This window comes from Lepidochelys kempii, chromosome 26, assembly GCF_965140285.1.
Source record: "Lepidochelys kempii isolate rLepKem1 chromosome 26, rLepKem1.hap1, whole genome shotgun sequence".
Taxonomy (NCBI): Eukaryota; Metazoa; Chordata; order Testudines; family Cheloniidae; genus Lepidochelys; species Lepidochelys kempii.
Genome location: NC_136405.1, coordinates 11,325,206 through 11,348,687, shown reverse-complemented (window position 1 = coordinate 11,348,687; position 23,482 = coordinate 11,325,206). Strand labels below are relative to the sequence as shown.

At 44.7% G+C, this 23,482-nt stretch overlaps 1 protein-coding gene across 2 annotated transcripts; it reads left to right on the top strand.

The window, feature by feature from the left end:
• Nucleotides 1-722: 722 nt before the first annotated feature.
• On the top strand, nt 723-23,415 carry LOC140903504 (pyroglutamylated RF-amide peptide receptor). 2 transcript variants are annotated; one of them, XM_078850638.1, is made up of 6 exons: nt 723-913; nt 8,103-8,261; nt 12,025-12,086; nt 15,477-15,712; nt 17,235-17,332; nt 22,198-23,415. In XM_078850638.1, exons 2-6 carry the CDS (start codon nt 8,120-8,122, stop codon nt 22,602-22,604), a joined length of 945 nt encoding a protein of 314 aa, XP_078706764.1. In that variant the 5' UTR covers nt 723-913; nt 8,103-8,119; the 3' UTR covers nt 22,605-23,415. The 2 variants fall into 2 exon arrangements, with proteins under 2 accessions (XP_078706764.1, XP_073180962.2); XM_073324861.2 differs by lacking the exon at nt 723-913 and having other exon boundaries at nt 7,799-8,261.
• The last annotated feature ends 67 nt before the right edge of the window (nt 23,416-23,482 follow it).

Genomic DNA, 23,482 nt, shown 5'->3' with positions numbered 1-23,482 from the left:
TTCACCAACAGAAGTTGATCCAATAAAAGATATTATCTCCCCCACCTTGTCTCTTGTTTGTACAGACAGATCCCCGAATGATATATAGGCATGTTCCTTCCTTAGATCACAGAACATGTTACAAAGAAAAGTCAGGACCATTTTGCTCATGGGGAAACTGAGGCACTATACAGGGAAGCAACTTGTGCAAGGTCACCCAACAGGTCAGTGGCAGAACTGAGAATGGAAGCCAGGTCTCATGACTCCCAGTCCAGTGCTCTGGCCAGGGAATCACACTGTCTCCTCCTCAGAAAGCTTCCTTATGTTAGAATAATATTAAGGGAGAAGAATGGCAACCTTTAAGCTGTAGCCCAAGACAGACTGTGTGACAGAAGAGAGGAAACTCAAGATGAGAGCGTATGAAACCAGCAGGGCACGGAATACAATATATTCTTTTTTTATGATACATTACAATTAACTTGCTTGTGTGCATCTGACTGGCCTCTCCAGGATGAAAACAGAACCGCTGAACTGGGTGTCATAGGTCCTATACAGCCAGCAGATAATGGAGATTTTCCTTTAGGCATTAGTGCTTTTGGAAGTCTATTTTTGCTGCCGTTACTGTGTGGTACTGCAATGTGGGTTATTAAGAAATGTGATGTCTTAGGTGGGCATGGATTTGTTACGATATTTTTATTATTATCTAGCTCTTATACAGTGTTTTTAATCTGTAGATCTCAAAGCACATTACAGAGGAGGTCAGTATCATTTTTCCCATTACAAATGGGGAAACAGAGGCATGGAGAAGGGAAATGACTGATCCAACATGACCCAGCAGGCCAGCGGCAAAGCCAGGAATAGAACCCAGGGTTTCCTGAGCCCCAGTCCAGTGCTCTAACAACTAGATACAATATTAAGCTATTCATAATTACTGGTGAGTATTTCCAGTCCAAAATCAAGAGATGAAATAAAGCAACAGCAAAAAAAATATAGTAATTAAAAACAAATATCATTAACTACCATATATCTGAGTCCATTTTATAAAATAAAATTTAAAGGATTTTATCTTTAGACCGATTGAAACAGAAGATCACTGTAATTTAAAAGAGCAAAAGATGTACCCAGCTGCAGTTTGGGGCCAGACCCTCAGCTCATGTAAATCAGTGGAGCTCCACTGAAGTCAAAGGAGCTAGGTCTGTTGACATCTGATGAGGATCTGGCCCATAGTTTCAGATCAATAGATGGCTTAATACTCTAACTGGATACCTGCCTTGCACCTTGGGGAGTCGCCTACACCAGTGCAAAGTGGAGGTAGATGGACGTGAGTGTGATGTGGTAGCATTTTACACTCACTCTGCGCTGGTGTAAACAGCACCCGGTGTAGTGCAGAGGAGAATCGGACCCTTTGGTTCAGATTCTGAACCAGAGTAAATCAGGAGTAAATCCAGTGATGTTAATGGCCCAGCTCACTGGGCTGGCGTAAATCAGTGTTGCTCCACTGCAGTCATGCACTGAGGATTTGGCCCATTATATATAATTCCTGGGCAGAGCTGGGGCCAGGCCTAAGAAGATTAAGCAATTGCTTAGGGCCCCAAACAGCTCAAGGCAGCCCCTTACTCCTTTTTTATTATAAGAATTTGCCTGTTTTTGTATCGGGGTGGGGGTGGGGGGGAGGAGAATATATTCCTGCTTAGGGCTGCCAGTGGGCTAGCACCAGGACTGCTCGTGAGGCCAGATCCCCAGCTGGCGTAAATCAGCGTAGTTCCAGAGAAGTCAAAGGAGCTGCGCCAATTTACACCAGCCTAGGATCTAGCCTTTGGGCTTTGTCGAGCTCAGCTGCTTATCTGCTTTTCTTCCCATCTCCTTTGATTCTCTTCTCCCCTTGCCTTATCCTCTCCCATCCCTGTTTCCTGATGGGCAGACTGTATTCCCTGGCTTTGCTAACAACCCCCCCCCCCCCCCCCCGTCAAGGGAATCACTACACTGACAATACACGTGCCTAATGCTTGGATAGCCCTTTTCATCTTCAAAGCAAACCCCCACACCTCCGAATCTTCATAACAGTAGTGGAAGGGTGGCATTATCCTATTAAAATAGAGAAAGAAGAAACGCTGCAGAAGAACTGGACTGCGTTATCCATAAACATCTGGGTTCTTCACAATTAACTTTAATAATACATTTTTCTCTTCCAAAAGTCGTCACGTACATCTGTTAACCCTTGCAAAACCCCAGTAAGGTAGCTATCCCTATTTTACAGATGGGGAAACTGAGGCACGAAGCGAGTGGTTAAGCAACTTGCTGAATATCCCAGTGATTATCTGGGAATGTAACTCAGGAGTTTCGGGCTCTTGATCTTGTGCTCCGACCACTAGATCGTGTCTTAGACCTTTTCTACACTAGGGACAACCCCTGGTGCAGACAATATAAACCCTTACAAGCTGCAATTTGCAATGGTGCAGCTGGCTTCTGTGTCAAGCAGGGGTGGTCTCCACTGGTGAAAACAGGGGCTTTCTGTGCTACAGTTCAGGCTGGTGCAGCTAGGCTGGTAGCTGGTCAACAATGACTGAAATTAGGGCAAATCTTGCCGAACAAGGGGAAACACCAGGTTTGTACAGGAAGGGGAAGGTATGAAAATCTGGGAATAGCACTAGATCAAAGAAAGACGGGGACCACCCTTGCCAGAAATGGAACTGTGATTGCTTAAACCACAAATCAACTCTTGAACCTCAGGGATTCAGCTTCCCGACAGAACTTACAAAAAAGCCAAAGAGGGCCTCAGGAACCCAATTCCAGACAGAAATGATGGGCCAGATTTCAGCTGATATCACTCCACTGATGTCCATTTACACCTGCTGAAGACCTGGCCTTTTAATTGCTAAATTACATTAGAAATGCTGGAGCAAATTAATCATTGGCACACCTTGTACAAGTGGATGGAGTGACACCAGGGATTTATTTGGAATGGAGCCTTCATAGGCTCATTAAAAATCAATTTGATTCTAGACAGCAGAATTTTCTTGTGTTAGAAAGGGGAGAACTGTATTGTTCACTTAACAGCTAACTTAATGCCTTACACCCACATGGCCAACAGTTACTATCCCTTCGTGTATACTCCCCATACTGAACAGCTCAAAGGCAAGCCGCCTATCCCCAAATGCATCGTGGCCTCAGCCATATTGTCTGGGAGTTGGATCTGGCAAGCTAAGCAGGACTGGAGTGAGCTAATTTGCGTAATCACTGCAGGGTGGTCTCTAGCCTTTACCCACAGCTGGGCCAGCTAGCTTGGCTTTAAAGCAACACCAAACTTGAGCCAGAGGGTTTTGTGTGTGTGCGGATGAGGTGGGTAAGAGTATTAGGGATGACATCCAAGTAAAAGCTCACGTTAATGCTGCAGGGAAGACAGCCCCTAAGTGGCTTGTCCACGTTCACACAGCATGTACTATGGCAGAACAGGGAACCAAAAATCACCTCTCCTGAGTCCTAGCCCAGTGGAACTTCATCCATCTCCTTCCAGCCCGAACTATATTTTTTGTGTTGAGAGATGTCCCAGTGGCCTGCCCCCTTTCTGTTCCCCCAGGGTCATTTAGGGGCACTGTATGGCCTCTCTTCCTACAGGTTTCAGAGTAGCAGCCGTGTTAGTCTGTATTCGCAAAAAGAAAAGGAGGACTTGTGGCACCTTAGAGACTAACCAATTTATTTGAGCATAAGCTCCTATAGTGCAGCTTGGGAGACGTACCAGGTCAAGTCAACTCTCCTCCACAATGCAAAGGTTCTTCAGCATAGAATAGAAACCCCCTGGCTTTCCCAGCTCCAGCCACAGCAGGTAGTAGACTCTATTAGCTCCTAGCACACCCACTAGAGGGCAGACTCTCAAAGGTGCCCAATTCCCTTTGGCAATTAACCAGAGAAGAATATCGAATTCCCATTGGTGCCTTTGATAATCTCCTCACTGTGATTATCTTAGCCAGCAGCTTTAGGAATAACTCATCTCCAGATCCAGGGCTAGGAAAGGACTCCAGTTTCAAAGCCCAGATGCGTCTGTGCTAAAAACAATCTCTCCACCTCCACGTTTTGGGACTGTGCTCCAGAGAGTTTGTTACTTGAGAAAACATATATTCAGCCTCACGTCACCTGTTGGGTTCTTTAAATCTGCATCCACAATCTTCAAACCTCTATTTCCTTAACACTTCCACATAAATCAGACACGAGGGTCAGAAAAGGCAGCCTCATGTGTGCCCGTCAGTTGCTAGGGAGCCCAGCAGATGAGCAACAGATTAGATGAGCTCCCTTGAAGCTCTTTCATCTCAGGGGAAAAGGCTGTAAAATGAGCAGAAAATTGTTCAAACGCCAACAATTTCATTGTGCTCCGGGAAAGTCTTAGATGCAGATAAATCCCCAGCGATAGCATCAGACGCTGCTGCCAGTCCTGGCTCTAAAAAAGCAAATGGGCTGAGATGGAAACTCATCCTTTCCAAAGAGGTGGGGGGCATTCACTGTATTATTTGGCATATGCAATCCAGGCAAGCCAAGCCACAGCGTTCTTGTCAACAATGTTCAAGGCACAAAGACCTCCAGGAAGTTGAGTCAGTTAGTAGTCACTTGATGCAGATGTCTCTCAATATTCTAGCATCCTACTGGGAGTTTGGTAGTATTGTACCCAGCATCTGGCATCTGGAACAAAACACAATTTCAACTGATTCTCATGCAAAAGAAAACCAGATAAAACCTCCATCTACTGATGCCAGCATGACTGATCCTTGTGTCTGCTTTACACAATGGCCATGTGATCAGATAACTTCAGAAGGCCATTCATCGTTGACTGGCACAATCAGACTTCAGCATCCAACTTTCCCCTCTTCTCCGACAGAACTAATGCTCTTCAGAGCTTCTTATTCCACTGTTATGAAATGAAGGGTTTTGGTGTTGGGGAATTCTGCTCTGTTATACTGATGTAAATCTGAAGTCAAGTGGAGTGACTCTGGATTTATACCAACATAGCTGAGCAGAATTTGACCCCAAATCATCATCCTAAAACTTCGCCCTCAATCAAAGGAGTGGCACGCTAAAACGAGATTCAGGAGCTGGGGAACGCTAACCTAAAAACAGTGTTATAATCCTTCAGAGTAGCTTGCTTAACATCCCAGCACGATGACTTTAGTGGCCTGATGAATGATGCATATTCCATAAATTATCCGCCCTAAGTGCCTGATGTCCAGTTGCTCTGTTCCTCCCTTTGGGAAGGGTCAGGGGGCATGGTGGAAGGTGGTTTTTAAGCCACCTTTGATATCTTATCACCCTGCTGCAAGTAAAAGCAGCCTCGGGGCTACTCTACCTTATGCTCTGCTTCACATGGTCCCCTGTCTGACCTGAAAGGCAGAAAAGACCTATAGCAGTTCTGATTGGCCCCAACACCACGCTTTGGGAGCAGGTTGGGCACAGAGACCTGGTGGCAGCTCTACAGTGCCTGTGAAGGCATTTGCAACAGGGGGTATTTTCAGGAGACTGTTTCTGAAAACAGCATGCTGCCAGAGATGCAGAAGGAGACTTTAATAACACACCACCTCTTGCTTATATAGCACTTTTTGCCCATAAATCTCAAAGCACTTTACAGAGGTGCTCAGTATCATCATCCCCATTCCACAGAAACTGAGGCACAAAGAGGGAGCATGACCTGCCCAAGGTCACCCCAGCAGCAGAGCTCAGATTTCCTGAGTCCCAGTTCAGTGTTCTATCCACTAGGCCACAGTGAGCTGAAAGTTTAGTGTAAATGAGAATCAGACCATAAGGCTAAAATGATCAGTCCAGCCCCTGGCCCGAGCACAAGGCAGGCCTTGCTCTTCCCAGTCTGTGGACCCCAACGGCTGGAGATAGGGTCAGGGGATGTGATCATTCCCCTCTATTCGGCATTGGTGAGGCCTCATCTGGAGTACTGTGTTCAGTTTTGGGCCCCACACTACAAGAAGGTTGTGGAAAAATTGGAAAGAGTCCAGCGGAGGGCAACAAAAATTATTAGGAGGATTATTAGGAGGCTGGAGCACATGACTTATGAGGAGAGGCTGAGGGGACTGTGGTTATTTAGTCTGCAGAAGAGAAGAGTGAGGGAGGATTTGATAGCAGCCTTCAACTACCTGAAGGGGGGTTCCAAAGAGGATGGAGCTCAGCTGTTCTCAGTGGTGGCAGATGACAGAACAAGGACCAATGGTCTCAAGTTACAGTGGGGGAGGTCTAGGTTGGATATTAGGAAAAACTTTTTCACTAGGAGGATGGTGAAGCACTGGAATGGGTTACCTAGGGAGGTGGTGGAATCTCCATCCTTAGAGGTTTTTAAGGTCAGGCTTGACAAAGCCCTGGCTGGGATGATTTAGTTGGGGATTGGCCCTGCTTTGAGCAGGGGGTTGGACTAGATGACCTCCTGAGGTCCCTTCCAACCGTGATAGTCTATGATTCTATGACCCATGCCTGCCCAGACCTCTTTGGGCAGCTCTGGTGGGGCTTTTCCATGGGGCTGAGCTCTGTGTACCACCCAAGCAGCATCCTGCTGCTGTTTGCCCATGGAACCATACTGACTCCACAGCTTGGCGGCATCCATATCTGCAGAGCCCAGGGCTGGATTTGAGCTCAAGATATGCTCTGGCTTGGTGCAGTCCATTTAATGTCTGAGTGATACTTCCCTATTACCATTACACTGGTGAGGTCTTGGCTGCTTCCGAATATTGGTCTGAAATGAAAGAGGCTTACTATAGCAGTGTCTAAATCGAAGGCGGTGCGTGTGTGGGACGGGTTTTAAAGGTGATACTGTTAATTATTATTGGGTTTGGGGGGTTACCATAGTACCTATGAGCCCCAGTCGTAAACCAAGATCCAATGGTACATGGTGCTGCACGGCTCTGCAAGAAACTCCACCTTCCTGCATTGTGCCATGGACTCCACTGGATCGCTCTGTAGTCCCCATCCTAAGGGCTCTTGTGACATGCTGGCTAAAATTTCCCTTCTTTCACAGGGGGCTGGAAGGATTGTTGAGAAGTCATCACACTCAGCCCCTCGCTGCTTGTTTGTTTTAGCTCTGAAAGGCATCCAGCGGTCGAAAGTAACGTAATTGCACATTATCCTACACCGGCATGCAGGAAAGAAAAGCATTGAATTCATACTGCAATTAAGCGGAAGCCTGCTGGACACGTGGCTAGATTCTCTCCCCTGTTTTCCTGCCACTTTGCAATGCTCAGGTGGTGCCCAGAGTCTCTAACTGGCTCGCTGAGATTTTCCCAGCATAGGAATGCCTACATACTCCAACTGACCCCACAATCTAGTGTAGGAGCATGTCTAGGGGGCGGAGGGGTAGAGCACACCTGAGCTTGGCCAGTTCTTAGCTGATGCCTGGTCTCTTGGGGACCATCCCTACCTAGTGTATTTTAGAGAAGCCTTTAGGCTGCTCTGACTTAGAGCAGGGCCAGGCCAAGGCAGCTAGAAGGAATCAGGAAGTTACAGCTAGAGATGTGCAAATAATGGATTTTTCTTTTTGCTGGCAAATAGAAACAAAAAACCAACAACCAACCACCACCACCTGAGGGGCGGAGGGGGCAGTGTTGTTTGGGGTTGAATGCAAAATGACATTTTTTTAAATGTTTTAGCAAATCCAAAAGTCAGAAAAAAAAGTTTTGGGTCAAACTAAATATTTTATTTTGACAATATCATTTTGACAGTTTTTAAACATTTTTTCTTTAAAAAAAAAATCCAAACCACTTGATGTGTTCCAATTTTTTTCCCCCGGTCAAAACAATTTGGCGAAGCCTGCAGGAATTCGTGAAATGTTTCCGTGGTGCTGAATCTCCATTTTTTCACCAAAAATAAGTTTTGTCTGAAAAATTTCACCTAACTCTAGTTATCACCAGTTCTTTGATGGTCCCCTCCTCTCCTGGGCTAAGTAGATCTCTGTACAGGAAGGAATCTGGCTCAGGTTATTTGACAACCCCAAGATTACAAAGAAGTCCATGCATAGAGGACAATCTGAGTTAGAATTGAGCCCCCCCCCCCTTCCACCAGCTGAAATTTGCTCCCAGGCCTTAGGGTTAGGATTTATTTCTGCCATGAGAGCCAGCACACTAAAATGTGTCTTTCTTTTCTAGGCCCCTTTGTGTGCAAGATGGTCCCCTTCATTCAGACCACGGCAGTTGTGGCCAGCACCCTTACCATGACATGCATTGCTGTAGAGAGGTACCAAGGAATAGTTCACCCACTGAAGATGAAGAGACAGTACACAAACAAGAGAACCTACAAAATGCTAGGTATGGCTGAGTATATATGTAGGGTAACTGGTAATGGGGCATGGAGTTTTGCACCTCTACAGTATTGCAAACTCCAAATGTTCAAAGATCATGAGTCAGGCTCACCAAAAAACATGAGATCAGCTTTCAGATCATGAGATTATGTACAAATAATAGATTCAAAGTTTTTTTTTTTAATTTGCCTTCTATTTAAGGCTTTTTGAGCCTATAGGGTGCACTGAGGTCACATTTTTGAAGCTTTCTCCATAGCCACAAGGGCTAGAAACTTACTTTTTCTTTTTAAGAATGAAAGCTGAAATCATCCCATATCCACTTGACTCCAGGAGCTGGGGCTTTAAGGAAAACAATCATCATCATGAGACTCATGACAAAATTGTGAGAGTTGGCAATGCTGTCTCTGGGACACGTTCAAATCCAACCCATGTTGGACAAACATAGGGAAACCCCCATGGAAGCTAATAAGGGAACTTCCATGAGCATTGGCTTTGAGCCATTCTAGGTTGGCTGGTTTTTCTCTTTCATGAAAAAGACAAGTCATTCAGACTGAAAGCACATGGTTTCTTTTTGTGTCTGGCTAAGCACAACACTGGGCAGGCCTGTAACAGAGGTGAGTTCTCTCACACAAACACACCAGTGCATTACACAATTTAATCCCTCACTATTTTCTTGAGTCCACTGTGACAGTCTGATTCTGCTCTCATTTACACCATCTTTACATCAGCATGATTTCAATGGAACTATTCCTGATCCCCCGCCTGCTCCATCATGGAAGTGTGGGAAGAATCAAGTTTTACATTGCTGCTTTCAAGCTCTACAGAACTATAAAGACAGTGGGACTGATTCTGATCCTCTTACTCACCCTGAATAGCACCTTGTTACATGAGTGGCCTCACTGAAACCAGTGCTGTAGGATCTGGTTTACTTTTGCTATTAAAAACCATCGGTTTCAAAAAAAGTCTCAGGTCAGTGACGTGTGTTTTTTGTTTTAATTGGATACATTTAAATCACATTTGAATCCCAGGTTCAATGATAAATGACACTTTGTCCTAAATTTAGTAATAACTTATGTCTGGGCAGAACAGGTCCCTGTGCCTTGGGTGATTTCAAACCAGATTGCACAAAAAGCACTGGGATGACACAATCCCTGGATAAACCTGCATGGATGGGATGGACTAGATGACTTGATTTTAGAACTGGTCAAAACATTCCCAACAGAGCATTTCTCCATTGGAAAATGCTCTTTCACTGAAACAGACATTTTCTGCAGGAAGGTATCCGCTGTAGATGAAATTTCATCAAGGAAAAAGAATTGGAACGCAGCATTTTGGTGGTGTCAGAATGGAACGTTTTGACACTCTCAGATTGTTCCATTTTGATTTCTCATTTCTAAATGACTTTTCATTTTGAAATGTTCATTTATTTTTAAAATCAAAATCAGACCGAAACTTTTCGACTTTCTGGTAAGAGGATGTTTTGATTGACCCCAAGTGAACATTTTTCAAAAATTCAGGTGGGCAGAAAATTTCCAAAAAAAGATGTTCGGTTTTGTTCCAATTGAGAATGAAAACAAATCTTCAATTTTTTTTTGTGGGATGCAAATTCCATTTCCTACAGATCTCTACGTAGTAGGACTAGACGAGAGGAATCCATAGCTAATGCCACATTAAAAGGGGATATGTTGCAGAAGGAGACCTCACGCAGGAAAGAGTCCGGCAGAATACCCCTGGGGCTACTGGGAGCATCAACTGCCCCATTCGTTCATAGGGGACTCCTTCAGCATCACTCTATCCTGCTCTGGGATGCTTCGTACTAGTGATGAGTCTGTGCTGGGGGAAGATGGCAGGTGCTCTCCTGGGGGAATGCAATGGTTCCTTCTGCCCAGGTGAAAAAGATTGTGTGTGTGTGTGTGAATGTGTGTGTTGTGGAGGTGTGAGCAGGGCTTCCCTGGCCCGCTCCCCAGTCCCCAAACAACCATTCAGCAGCAGGCAAAAGATAGCCCGGCAGCACTGCAGTTATCTAGTGTGATTTTTGGCTTTACAGTGTTCGGCAGCTTGGCTTATACAATGCTTGATCCTGCCTCCTCTGAAATCAATGACAAAGCTCCCTTCAGCAGGGCAGGGTCGGGCTCACTGTAAAGAAGAGCTTGTAGGTTCAGGACTTCTTGCATGCTTACGAGGTTTTCCGTTTCCTTCCCCTGCCTGCATAAAGGGCCAGTGTACATAATTCTGAGCATTACGTCAATCCTCAAAACTGGGCTTAAGTGGGACTTCAGGGTACATAGTCCTCATGCTGGCTCTCTGCACAAGGAAAAATTCATCTTCCAAGAGAAAAAGAATCTGCATTACCTGTGTGTTTGTTAAAGGAAAAGAAAATCCTTCAGCCTGAGTTACACCATGCTAGTGTGACCCCATTGATTTCAGAGGACATAAAAGGGAGCCGGGTATCTTCCTTTGTTTGCATCCCGCATCTGGCTTTGTGCAGGCGTCAGGTAATTTTTTTTGAAAGATTGAAGAGTATTTAGCACTAGACCCAGGATAAGACAGAGAGATCAAGAGGTGGGGAACTTTGTGAGCTCTTAAATCCCTCTGAAATGAAAACATAATCCTGTTTCCTGGCACTAAAGTCATCTTTTGGATCTCAGAAACACACCCCCTCACAAAAGGCTGCAGGGAGACCTGGGTGAACTGCACAGGCTCCATTCATCTTATGTCAAACCCTACAAGTGGGGTGACGTTTCTTGAACAGTTGTACAGCGGGTGCAATTAACAAGAGAATGCCCCTTCACCACCCACAGTGGTTACACCTAAGGTTTGAGCCGATGCCCAACGAGGCCAGTGAAAAGGCTTTTGTTGACTGAATTGAACATTTCCTCACACCCAGACAGTTATTTCCCAATATAAGCATATGGAATATTGCACAGATGAAACAATACAAAGTTAAACAGCACACTGAGACACCTTTTTAAAAAGGTATCCAATATATTGGGCCAAACTGGGCCATGATCTATAGTAGCTCCAATGGTATAAATCAGGGAAAAACTCATATTTACAAACACAGTGACTTTCCCCATAACCAAAATTCATTGCACGTGAAATTTGCCCCTGTGCAGAGGGCTAACCCAAGGTCTACATCCCATTTGAACCATACTTTGAGCACTTAAATGGTGCATAACCCACAGTAGAATTTCAGCCTACAGTCTTATTCTGCGGACTTATTAGTCTCCTTGACTCACACTGAGTAGTAGTTTTCTTTAGAATAGCTCCATTTAAATCAATGGAACTATTTGCAAAGCACGATATTACTAAGCATGAGCAAGGGAGGCAGAATGAAAGTATAGTGTGATTATTCGTTTGGAACAATTTCCTTACTCTGAAAATTTGATTTCAAGTGAACAACATCTGGAGTTGGCTGGATCTGGAGACTGAAATACTGTTCATTTTAAACCAGGAAAAGTGTAAAGGATTAGATATTAGATTCTTAATCTGTAACTGATTCACCTTGACAATGAGCAAAGAATTCTCTGCAGAGAGAGGTAGAAAGGCCAAGCGAGTCCTGCAGTTATGCATAATTAACAAAGTGAAAAAAACAAGATGCTTCTTGATTGGCAAACTCTCAGTTATTAGAAATCTAGAGCCTCAGCTCTTTCATTCTAGCCAATTCACTTGGCAAAAGTAAACACTGACAAATGCCTTGAGATAAATGTTGAAAAGTAACGGTCATAATTGAAAGAATTAATTTCTTCCTTTCTTCTCTCTTTAAACAGGATTCGTATGGACGATTGCAGTCATTGTTGGGTCGCCCATGCTGTACGTTCAGACTCTGGAGGTAAATGCCAGTCACCCATTCATAGAAGAGAATGCTTATCTGAAAACTGCCACTCAGTGTTATTGTTAGGGTATGTCCACCTGCAATAAAACATCCAGGGCTGGCCTATGTCACCTGATTTGGGCTGGCGGGGCTCGGGCTGTAGGGCTATGAAATTGTAATGTAGACATTCAGGCTTGGGCTGGATATGTCTACACTGCAGCACCTGTAGACGTACCGAGCTAGCTTTGATCTAGCTGGTTTAACAATAGCAGTAAAGCCAAAGCAGCCTGGGCTAGCTGCTCGAAACCACATCCTAGTGAGCTTATGCAGTCCGTCCTGCCCTCGTTCCACTGCTATATTATTCGAGCTAGCTAGATCAAAGCCAGCTCAGATATGTCTGTGCAGTCACACCTCTGAGTGCAGTGCAGACAGGCCCTATGAATCCTTGTGCAATAGTCTGATGGCTTAACACACAAAATTCTTTGCCTGAAATCTTGCCACTAAGAAGCTTATGACAATAGGATTGGCAGACAGTATATGTAGTACTGTTATCAGATAGAGAGGCCTGATTCTCCTCTCCTGCCAGTTTTATACCAGAGTAATCCCAGTGACCTCGGTGGAGTTACTCCCGATTTATACTGGTGTGAGAGGCAAATCAGGCCCAGAATGAATAGTAAAATTTTCCAGGGGGAAATCAGCAGGTCGTTTCAAAGAATGATGCTTCTACTGGATGTCAGTCAAGCCACCAGTGCCCACAGTTTGTCCCTGACAGCGACTTTAATCACAGTTAATTGGGGTGTCTGAATGAAAAACAACTGGGGACTCCCCTCCTTCCCGGTGCGTCATTGTAGAAGTGGGTATTAGCCATGCTCAGTGGCACTGCACATTGCTGTTCTATATGATAAGCAGCATGCTTTATGATATCGGCACTTAAAATCTCGTTCTGCGCCACATTTAACACAGCTTAGACGACGGGCCAGGTCCCCTGCAGTCGTATATCAGTATAGCTTTGTTGTCTTAAATGGAGCTCCACCAATCTACTCCCACCAGTCCCTTAGCTCTGTTCTTCTAGTGTGAATCAGGAGCAGCTCCAGCGGGTTGACCCCAGCCTAACTGAAATCAGAAACTGTCCAAATGCAGTTAAATCATTATTGCAAACGTCAAGTGTGTCAAACTAGAGAGTTTTCATAGAGGTGATGAACCAGTGAGCAGATCTTTGGGTCAGATGGACACTGTTACATTAGTTACATGCATAAAACATAATGGCAAAAAGATCCCATTTGCAGACGCAGAGAACTATATCTCAGCTGTGCAGATTCACAGAAGGCATGCTCCGTTCCATACTTATGCCAATGGACCAATACCAATTTACAGCAGCTGATGAGCGGGCCCAGAGTGTTTTCATATTACCTGGCACTGACATCACACTTTTCATCCTCAAAGCACTCTACAAATGTAAATGAATTACATAGCAATTTAAATGTCCTGCTAGGAGAAGAGCTTTGTGTATGCTCGAAAGCACGTCTCTTTCACCAACAGAAGTTGGTCCAATAAAAGATAATATCTTGCCCACCTCGTCTCTGCTAGGAGAATTAACTTTACAGATCTGAGTGCTTATTTAAATACCTTCCTGCCAGAAGCCTTTAAAAAAGAAGGTATTTACATTTTCCAGACACTCTATTTGCTGACAGACAGCAAGGGTGGGCATGAAGTGAGTGATTAACTCCCATTCCCTCTGCAAAGCCAGTTTCTCTGCTGCATTTTGCATTGTTCCCTCTGCCTTTTTATAAGCATTGTGTCCTAGCAATTAGGGGCTTCTTCAGCAGTAACATCAATTTGTAAAGCAGCATTCTCACTGATAAACCATGTCAATCATTTTCCACTTTACATTGTCATCAATATATGCCAAGTGCCAGGTCTGTCTGAGTTTTATCTCACTATAACTCTGCAGCAGATAGAACTGTAAAACAGCTACTCAAGTCTGTAACAGAAGCTTCCAAGATGCAGTACGTAGTCAAATTAAGTATGGAGCCGGCAGAACTAAGCTATTGCTGTATTCATCAAGGGGAGACAAGGGATATGACATCTAGAGCAGGGGAGACAGGGAAGCCAAGGTTCCTGGGTCTATTTCCTGATTCTTCTTGTTACTTTGAGCAAATCACTTGGCCCTGAAAACGATTTAAGGGCTGGAAAAAATATACTTTCCAGCAAAAGACTTAAGGAGCTCCGTCTGTTCAGTTTATGAACAAGCTTAAGAGTTGACTTGATCACAGAGTATAAATACCGACACTATAGGGCTCTTTAATCTAGTGGAGAATGGCATAGATAGAACAAGAATCAATGTCTGAAAGGCAAAGGCAGACCAATTCAAATTAGAAATAAGGCACATATTTTTAACAGTGCATGGGATTAACCATTGAAACAAATGGACAAGGTTCAAAAAAGGGCAACAAAGATGCTCAAGGGTATGGAATGGCTTCCATACGAGGAGAGACTAAAAAGATTGGGGCTGTTCAGTTCAGAAAAGAGAGGAGAAGATTATAAAGGTCAATAAAATTATGACTGGTATGGAGAAAGTGAATAGAGAAATGTTATTTAACCCTTCACATAAACACAAGAACTACGGTCACCCGATGAAATGAATAGGCAGCACCTTTAATACAAACAATAGGAAGTACTTTTTCACAACACACAATTAACACCTGTGGAACTCACTGCCTGTGGGGATGTTATGATGGCCAAAAGCATAACTGGGTTAAAAAAAAACCTAGATAAGTTCACGAATGATAGGTCCATCAATGGCTATGAGCCAAGATGGTCAAGGATGTAACCTCATGCTTGGGGAGACCATAAACCTCTGATTGCCACAAGGCAGAAGGGGAAAACAAGTATGGATCTCTCCAAACTGCCCTGCTCTGTACACTTCTCCTGAAGTTTCACTGCCAGAGACAAGATACTAGGCTAAGTGGACCATTGGTCTGACCCTGTATGTCAATTCTTATGTAAAGTGACAATTTATATATAAGCAAAAAAAAAAATCTTAACTCTTGGTGTTTCTGGTTTGGGTTCAAATTTCAAGGTGTTGGTCTATCTACCTACCTACCTAGCTTGGGGTTTTATACCGCTGCCCATCACCATGGTATCTGAACATCTTCGACGTAAAATCACTAGCAATAGCAAAGTCCCTAGTGGACTACGCAGAGTCTCTGGCACTCCTCCCTTCTTGGCTTTTTGTTGCTTTTAGATTTGATTCGTTTCCCCTTTTCTTATTTATTGTCAGTGTTGTGTCATTCTTGTTCATACTGATATTATTTTCTCTGACGCTCCCTCTCTGATGCACTGATCATCTCTTGTAAGTCTCTGACCTTGTATCTTTCTCCACTCCACGCCCCTCCCCCCCACCCTTAGGTGAAATATGACTTTCTCTATAATATTCATCATGTCTGCTGTCTGGAGTCCTGGCATAGCATTGAGCTGCGCCGTGCTTATGCAATCTTTATCCTGGTGGCCTTGTTTCTGGTGCCACTCACGGCCATGCTGATGCTCTACTCCCGGATAGGATACGAGCTGTGGATCAAGAAACGGATTGGAGACTCTTCAGTATTGAACACCCTGAGTCGCCATGAAATGGCTAAAATAACAAGGTGGGTAGCCGCCTGTTTGACTGGCTTTAAATGGCACAGAGATAGGGTTGCCACCTTCGGTTGGATGAATTCTTGGAGGTTTCATCACATGGCATTATCTTTAATTAAAGATGAATCCTTAAAACCTGGAGATTATAGGACAATCCTGGAGACTTGGCAGCCCTAGACCAGAGGAGAAGCATCACAGTTTAGGCGTGCGTGCGAGAACTAGTAGGCAATGTTGGCAGGTGGTTAGAAGAGAGGACTGGTCGTCTGGACTCCTGGGTTCTATTAATTGTTCTGCCACTGACTTACTGTAGAACCTTAGGCAAGTCCTATAGGGCTGTTCCAACACACACTGAAGTCAATGAGAACTTTTCCATTGACTCCAGTAAGTGCGGAATCAGAACTTTCATTCCTGTAGTATGTAGAAGCCCCAGTCCTGGGCCAGGACCCTGTTGTGCTGGGTGCTTTATGGTTCAGTTTCTCTCTCCGTTGCATAGGCCTGCCACTTAACTCCCATGGCTGTTAGGAAGCTCAGCCCAAAGAACGTTCCCCAGAATTTTGGCTGCCGTTTGTACCACACTTGTGAAATTCTTTCAGGAGGTCAGATTTCCACTCCCACCCTTTTCCCAGGAGACCTACAGAGTGATGCTCAAAGGGAGAGGCATGAAAGCAGCACAATCAAATGGAGAGCATATAGTCGTGGGCAGTACTAGTGGGCACTGATGCACCATAGAGGCCTATTCAGCTAACCCTGAAGAAACACAGGGAGAAGCAAAGAGCTGTCAGAGGGAGGGAGGAAATTTGGAGTGTCCCAAGAAGGAAATACCCAGAACCTGGGAAGCCTCTTTGGATTCTGCAATCCTGTTACGGCCCAAATAAACACATTGTCCCGATTCTCCTCCGACACCCGTTTTGCATCAGTGTAACTCCATTCACTTCCGTGGATACCTCCAGATTTACATCAGAGTCAGTGAGAGCAGAATTGGGCCCCTGAGCTTTCTGGGTGCTTATCCAACTGGAAGCAAAGCTGCAAACCTTTCGGGCATTATCCAACCCCTCTAGAAAATATAGCAATTTCCTGGCAAATGAAAAAATGTTAAGCCAGCTGGTATAACAGTCATAAAGTGGTTGTGATGCAGTCAGAAGAATTCCCATACTAGGAGTAGACCAGTGGTCAATCTACTTCAGAATTCTGACTCTGACAGGGGCCGGTATTAGCTGCTTCAGAGGCCTTTTGGCAATGAGTTCCACTGGTTAATTTTGCATTGTGTAGAAAAAAAGTGCTTCCTTTAATCAGATTGGTGGGGGCGGGGTGAGGGGGTGGTATTTGCCACCTTTCAATTTCATTGACCATCCTTGTGTCCTTTTATCAGGAATGTGAATGCTTTACAGTGAATGCTTTTCACTCTCCTACCATCTGAACGCAACTAGCCTATTTCTCTCAGTACAAATGATCAGGTGCTGAATTTCTGCTTGCCTCCTGCTATAAATGTCTCCTTGTCAGCTCTCGCTCTCTGTCTCAAATGGCTTCCGCCAGGAAGAAGAAACGAGCCGTGATGATGATGGTTATTGTAGTGCTGTTCTTCGCTGCGTGCTGGGCACCTTTTCACGTTGTCCACATGTTGTTTGAATACAGTGAGTAGATATAAATTGAACTGATAAAAGACTCTGTGTGCGTGTGTGTGTGTGTGTGAGAGAGAGAGAGATCCTAAAATTCCTGAAATGACCAATAAAAATAAAACAAGAGACATTCCCTTGAGAGAAAAAAGAAAAGGAAGACTTGAGGCACATTAGAGACTAACAAATTAATTTGAGCATAAGCTTTCGTGAGCTACATTCAGTGCATTCAGATGCATTCAGTGGAAAAAGATGCATCTGATGAAGTGAGCCGTAGCTCATGAAAGCTTATGCTCAAATAAATTGGTCAGTCTCTAAGGTGCCACAAGTCCTCCTTTTCTTTTTGTGAATACGGACTAACACGGCTGCTACTCTGAAACCTCCCTTGAGACAGTAGCTCCACTGCAATTCCAGAATAGTCTATTAGCACCAATATATACTTAGCTCTTCTACTCATTCATCAAAACTGCATTGCTTAAGCCCCTTGATTTTTTTCATTAATGGTCTTCTCTGAACTCTTGTCCGTTTGCCCATATCTTTCCGATACCGCATTGTCCAGAACTGACTGCAGTATTGCAGCATTGGAGATGATAGCTAAAGGCTAATGTACACAAGGAAACTATTCTGCAAAAACTATTCCTGAGTAACTCCCTATAAGGACATTGTGTTCTAGACTCACTTTATTCCAGTGTAATTACTGCATTTCCAAAGAGCAGTAATTATTCTGGAATAAAATCCCTTTAGGCTCAAGAGAAGGAGCAATCAAGTCCCTTTATTGAGTAATGACAGCTGGGAGGCTACTGCCCAAGGCTCTAGGCTGCATGCCAGGTTAGTGCTAAGTTGTGTAGAGTGTGGGGTTTCCCTGGCTGCAAACACATGGCTAGGATATGGGCAGCAGACTCTGTGTGTTGGAGTAGAAAGCCTGGGGATGGGGTTGTGAATGTGGCTCTGAGAGGAAGCAGAGAGACAGAGCTTCTTGGGCAGAGAGCTCATGAAGTTGGCAGATTTGGGAATTTCTGAGCAAGAAAACTGCCTACTGTTGTTTGTTTCTAATGTGTCCGGGGAGATAGACTGTGTACATTTTTTGTAAATAAACAAGATGACACCAAAAGTAGACCTGACTTGCAGTAGCAATTTCTCATCCTAATGGAAACAATCCTTCAAAGTCCTGAACTTTAGCTAACAGCTTGGGCCAGAGGGGAAACACTATTATCTAAATTGGGTAGAATGCCTGACCCATTTGTTTTTGCCTGGCATATGACCTTGAGGACAGCCAAGAGCACCCACTGTTTTGGAGTTGCCTGCATTATTCCTTGTATTTAGACATGAGCTTGAACCAAAAACCTAATTCCAGATATTCTTACACTCTTTGGGCAGGCTGAAATCTAAATCCATTTGCAAATGTTTCAGTTTCTATAATGGGCAGGACCCATACACTGAAGCCAAGATCAAACCAGATCCAAATTTTACAGCTTGGGTCCAACTCCAATTATTTTATAGGGGAGGTCTCCAGCCAGAGTGGCTTTTTTGCTCTCTTGAAAAAACAACAACAACAACGCTATGGCTAAGGACTAAATACACCAATTACACCCACACACACTAGCTTCTCAGCAGAATTCAACATAAGAAATGAATGCAGCAGATGAATGAATATGATGGACCATTTCTGCTCTCAGATCCACCATCCTAAATCCAAAGTAATTTCCTCCCCCCACACCCCTGCAATCAGTGGCGTTATTCTGGCTTTGTGCTGACAAGAATGAGATCTGAATCTAGCCCAGGTTTACAAGTAATTGAAAGCAGTAAATCACAGGACAATGAGCCAGATGGTATAAATCAGTGTATCTTCATTGAAGACAGTGCAGCTATGCCATGAGAGGAGGAACTGGCCTAGTATTTGCAAAATTTGTCTTCCTGCATGCCCAGCTGAGTCCTCCTTCCATCCCCTTGGGGATGTTGATTATAAAAGAGAAGATTCTCAAATAGCCGGCAAAAGAGGCATCCTTGCCTCAGTACAGTATATAATTCACTGATTAGTGCAATGTGAGCATAGACAGCTCCTCAAAATCCTGCTAACTCAACAAGATCTCACTCCACACATGAATGATCAGAATGTCAACTGACAGCCTCTGTTACACAAAAGCCATTCCAATTCATAAATGCAGCCTATCTCCATATGTAAAAAAATTTATTCAGGCACATTAGTCAGTCTGTGGTGGCAAGGCAGCGATGGGTGGTTTTGTAACAATACCCATGCATGCTGTGCTATTAAAGTTACTTGAAAAAGTGGCCTGAACTTAGAGATGGAAGCTAGGGAGTCTCCTGCAGCCTAATACTGGCTCTGTCACCGATTAACTGCATAGCCCTAGTTGAGTTCTGCAACTTCTCTGCCTCATTTTCTCCAGCCGTAATATTGTGATACCATTTTCCCATTGTACGTGGGGTGTTATGGAGATGATTTGGGGTGAAATTAACACTATGCAGACAGGCAGCACAGTCCTATTTTGAGGGATTCAGTGGGACTTCAGTAGGGCATAGGCCGGCTCTTAACAGCCCTGCCATAAACACTCCCTGGAAACTCCAGTGGTGATGCAAGTAGTGTGATCAAGGGGGGGGGGGGGGAGGAACAGCAACATTTCCCCAATTTAGCCCTCAATGTATTCGGCTGGGCCTATGGTCAGTTTCCCAGTTCTCTCCAAATACCAGCATTCCTCACCTCAGCACAGTACAAACATAGGGCCTGATCCTGTAAACCTTTACTCAGATGAGAAGCTCAGACCGTGTCAATGGGACAACATATACTTGTAAGGGCTCTAGTCCTTGTTTTGTATACCACCTCACCTAAAAACTACATGAAAGTTAGGGCTGGCCAAAAGTTTGGCAACAAACCTAGTTTTCAGCAGACAAGTGGGTTTCTGACTAAACAAAGTTGTTTCATGAAAAGTGTCTGCTCCGCCGTGGCAATTGCAACTTTTTGTCAGAAAACAGAATGCTCTCCCAAAGCCCAACTCCAGTGCCCCCTGCTCGCATTTTCCTCCGTGAGCCATGCGCTCCCGCTCAATTTCATTTCCCATGGTTCCCCACCTCCCCTCACCAAGAGGAGACCATGGTGCATCATGGGCGATGTAGGCCAGCCTCTAGAGGAGAAGGGGATCATGAGCCACCTGAACTACAACTCCCAGGAGGCACCACAGTGACATTTCAAATTCGGAGCTGAAATATTTCAGTTTTCAATTGGTCACCAAAAAAAAAAAAACCTGTCAATTTTCTGTGAAAAATGTTGACAAAGAACTATTTAAAAAAAATTCCACTGGTGCAGGGAAGATATTTACCAACTAGCTCAAATCAAAATGCTGAAATTATAGCACAGCTGCAGGCACAAATAAGAGCAGCAATGTGGGAGAGGAAGAGGATTCGTGACAGTATTCTTGCCAGCAAATTAAAGAAGTATGGATTAGATGAATGGACTATAAGGTGGATAGAAATTTGGCTAGATCGTCGGGTACTGATCAACGGCTCGATGTCTAGTTGGCAGCCAGTATCAAGCGGAGTGCCCCAAGGGTCGGTCCTGGGGCTGTTTTTGTTCAACTTCTTCATTAATGATCTGGAGGATGGGATGGATTGCACCCTCAGCAAGTTCATGGATGACACTAAGCTGAGGGGAGAGGTAGATATGCTGGAGCATAAGGATAGGGTCCAGAGTGAACTAGACAAATTGGAGGATTGGGCCAAAAGAAATCGGATGAGGTTCAACAAGGACAAGTGCAGAGTCCTGCACTTGGGACAGAAGAATCCCATGCACCGCTACGGGCTGGGGACCGACTGGTTAAGCAGCAGTTCTGCAGAGAAGGATCTGGGGATTACAGTGGATGAGAAGCTGGATATGAGTCAGCAGTGTGCCCTTGTTGCCTAGAAGGCTAACAGCATATTGGGCTGCATTAGTAGGAGCATTGCCAGCAGATGGAGGGAAGTGATTATTCCCTTCTATTCGGCACTGGTAAGGCCACACCTGGAGTACTGTGTCCGGTTTTGGTCCCCCCCACTACAGAAGGGATGTGGACAAATTGGAAAGAGTCAAGCATAGGGCAATGAAAATGATTAGGGAGCTGGGGCACATGACTTATGAGGAGAGGCTGAGGGAACTGGGATTGTTTAGTCTGCAGAAGAGAAGAGTGAGGGGGGATTTGATAGCAGCCTTCAACTACCTGAAAGGGGATCCAAAGAGGATGGAGCTCGGCTGTTCTCAGTGGTGGCAGATGGCAGAACAAGAAGCAGTGTTCTCAAGTTGCAGTGGGGGAGGTCTAGGTTGGATATTAGGAAAAACTCTTTCACTAGGAGGGTGGTGAAGTACTGGAATGCGTTACCTTGGGAGGTGGTGGAATCTCCATCCTTAGAGGTTTTTAAGGCCCATCTTGACAAAGCCCTGGCTGGGATGATTTAGTTGGGGATTGGTCCTGCCTTGAGCAGGGGGTTGGACTAGATGACCTCCTGAGTTCTATTCCTGCCCTAATCTGCTATGATTCTATGAATTGGGGAGAGAGGTAGTCACAGGGGGGTAAGATTTGAAAAGGGACAAACTAGAGAGAGTTCGAATGGCTATTCCAGATTGCAGGTGCTGCAGAGCAGGTTGCCTCACTTCAGGTGAAATTCACCCCAGTGAAGAGGCCTTTGCAACTACTTAAGTCCTGTCTGTAAGAGCGGCATAGGCCTCATGCTCAGGGGTGAGCTTCAACATAGTTGCAGTGGGAGCATGTTGAAGGACTGGAGAGGAGGCTGGTGAATGGTAAGGCAAGGGAGCACATAGTGTAGCAAACAGAAAGATGTGGGTCTAATAGGTAAGACCCTCTGGTTGGTTCTTTCTAATCTATTCCCTTGCTCCCCAGATAACCTGGAGGAAAGCTACGATGATGTCACCGTAAAGATAATCTTTGCCATCGTCCAGGCCGTCGGGTTCTTTAACTCTTTCAATAACCCTGTGGTCTACACTTTTATGAATGAGAACTTCAAGAAGAGCTTCGTGGCTATTCTCTTCTGCAGTTTGCGGAGCCCTGAGCCAGCCGACAAGCAGGAGAGCCAGCAGCTGGAAAGGGCCAAAATGGGACCCTCGAACTGTGGCATCAGGAAGGAGGGCAGAAGCTTGCACAGCCACCTGAGTGCAGAGAACCTGGAACTGAGACTCTGTGAGCAGGTGCCATCCGCAAAGCTGGAGTCAGTGCTTTCAGTGGCGGTCATTACCTACCCCATGGTGACCACCCATAAGGAGATACTGCCCAATGGACAGTCAGCATGATTGCTGCTGACTTCAAGTACACACTGTGCTTCATGGATCAAAATAACTTTGCTTTAGGGAGCAGTATCCACTTTAATGAAAACAAGCCACACTGAGTGCTTTAATATTTCCAGTGTTCTCTTTCGTCATTGGTTTCTATATTTCACTCTAATTTCCAGCTGCCCAAGTCTCCATCTCAAATGTAATCTATGGAATATGGGACCAGGTATGGATGAGTTTCAGAGGATAAAAGGCTGCCAGTTTTCCAAAGGGATGGGGAGAGAGGGTGGTAGAATGTTCCTTTTTTAATTATTGCTATTTTATTCATCTTCCCTCTTGAGCTGATGGTTCCATCCAACCCCAAACAAATCAGGTTAATTGGGGCTGAACCAACAGCCTCCTTGTCTCCTTGTCTTCAGTAGGTGTTGAAGGTGCTTTGCACCTTACAGGATGAGACGCGCACCCCCATAAATTAGAAGCTGGAAATGCATGAACCATGGAAACCTAGTTTTAGGAACCGTCTGCTCTTGCCTGACTCTCAGACATGGGGATGGGGATAAGACAGCATGCTCTGTGCACAGGGCCTCTTTCACGGACTTTGCTCAAGAGTCCATGCTGCTATCAGCTGCCTGAGCTGACAAAACAATGTTGCATCCCACGGAGCCTGCTGCTGCTGCTCATACACTGGTGTCAGATCTGTGTGAGGAGCTGGGAAGGAAAAGGTTTCTCCAGCCCACGAGTGTTTTTGGAGATTTCAAAAATTTTTTCCCATCCCAAAAAGTCAAAATCTCCAAAATTTTCATGAATCAAAAAAATCTAAAATTCAGGAACTGTTGAAATATTTTGTCTTGATCTTTTTTACTAACAAGAATAATACTTCATGATTTAATTAATACCAA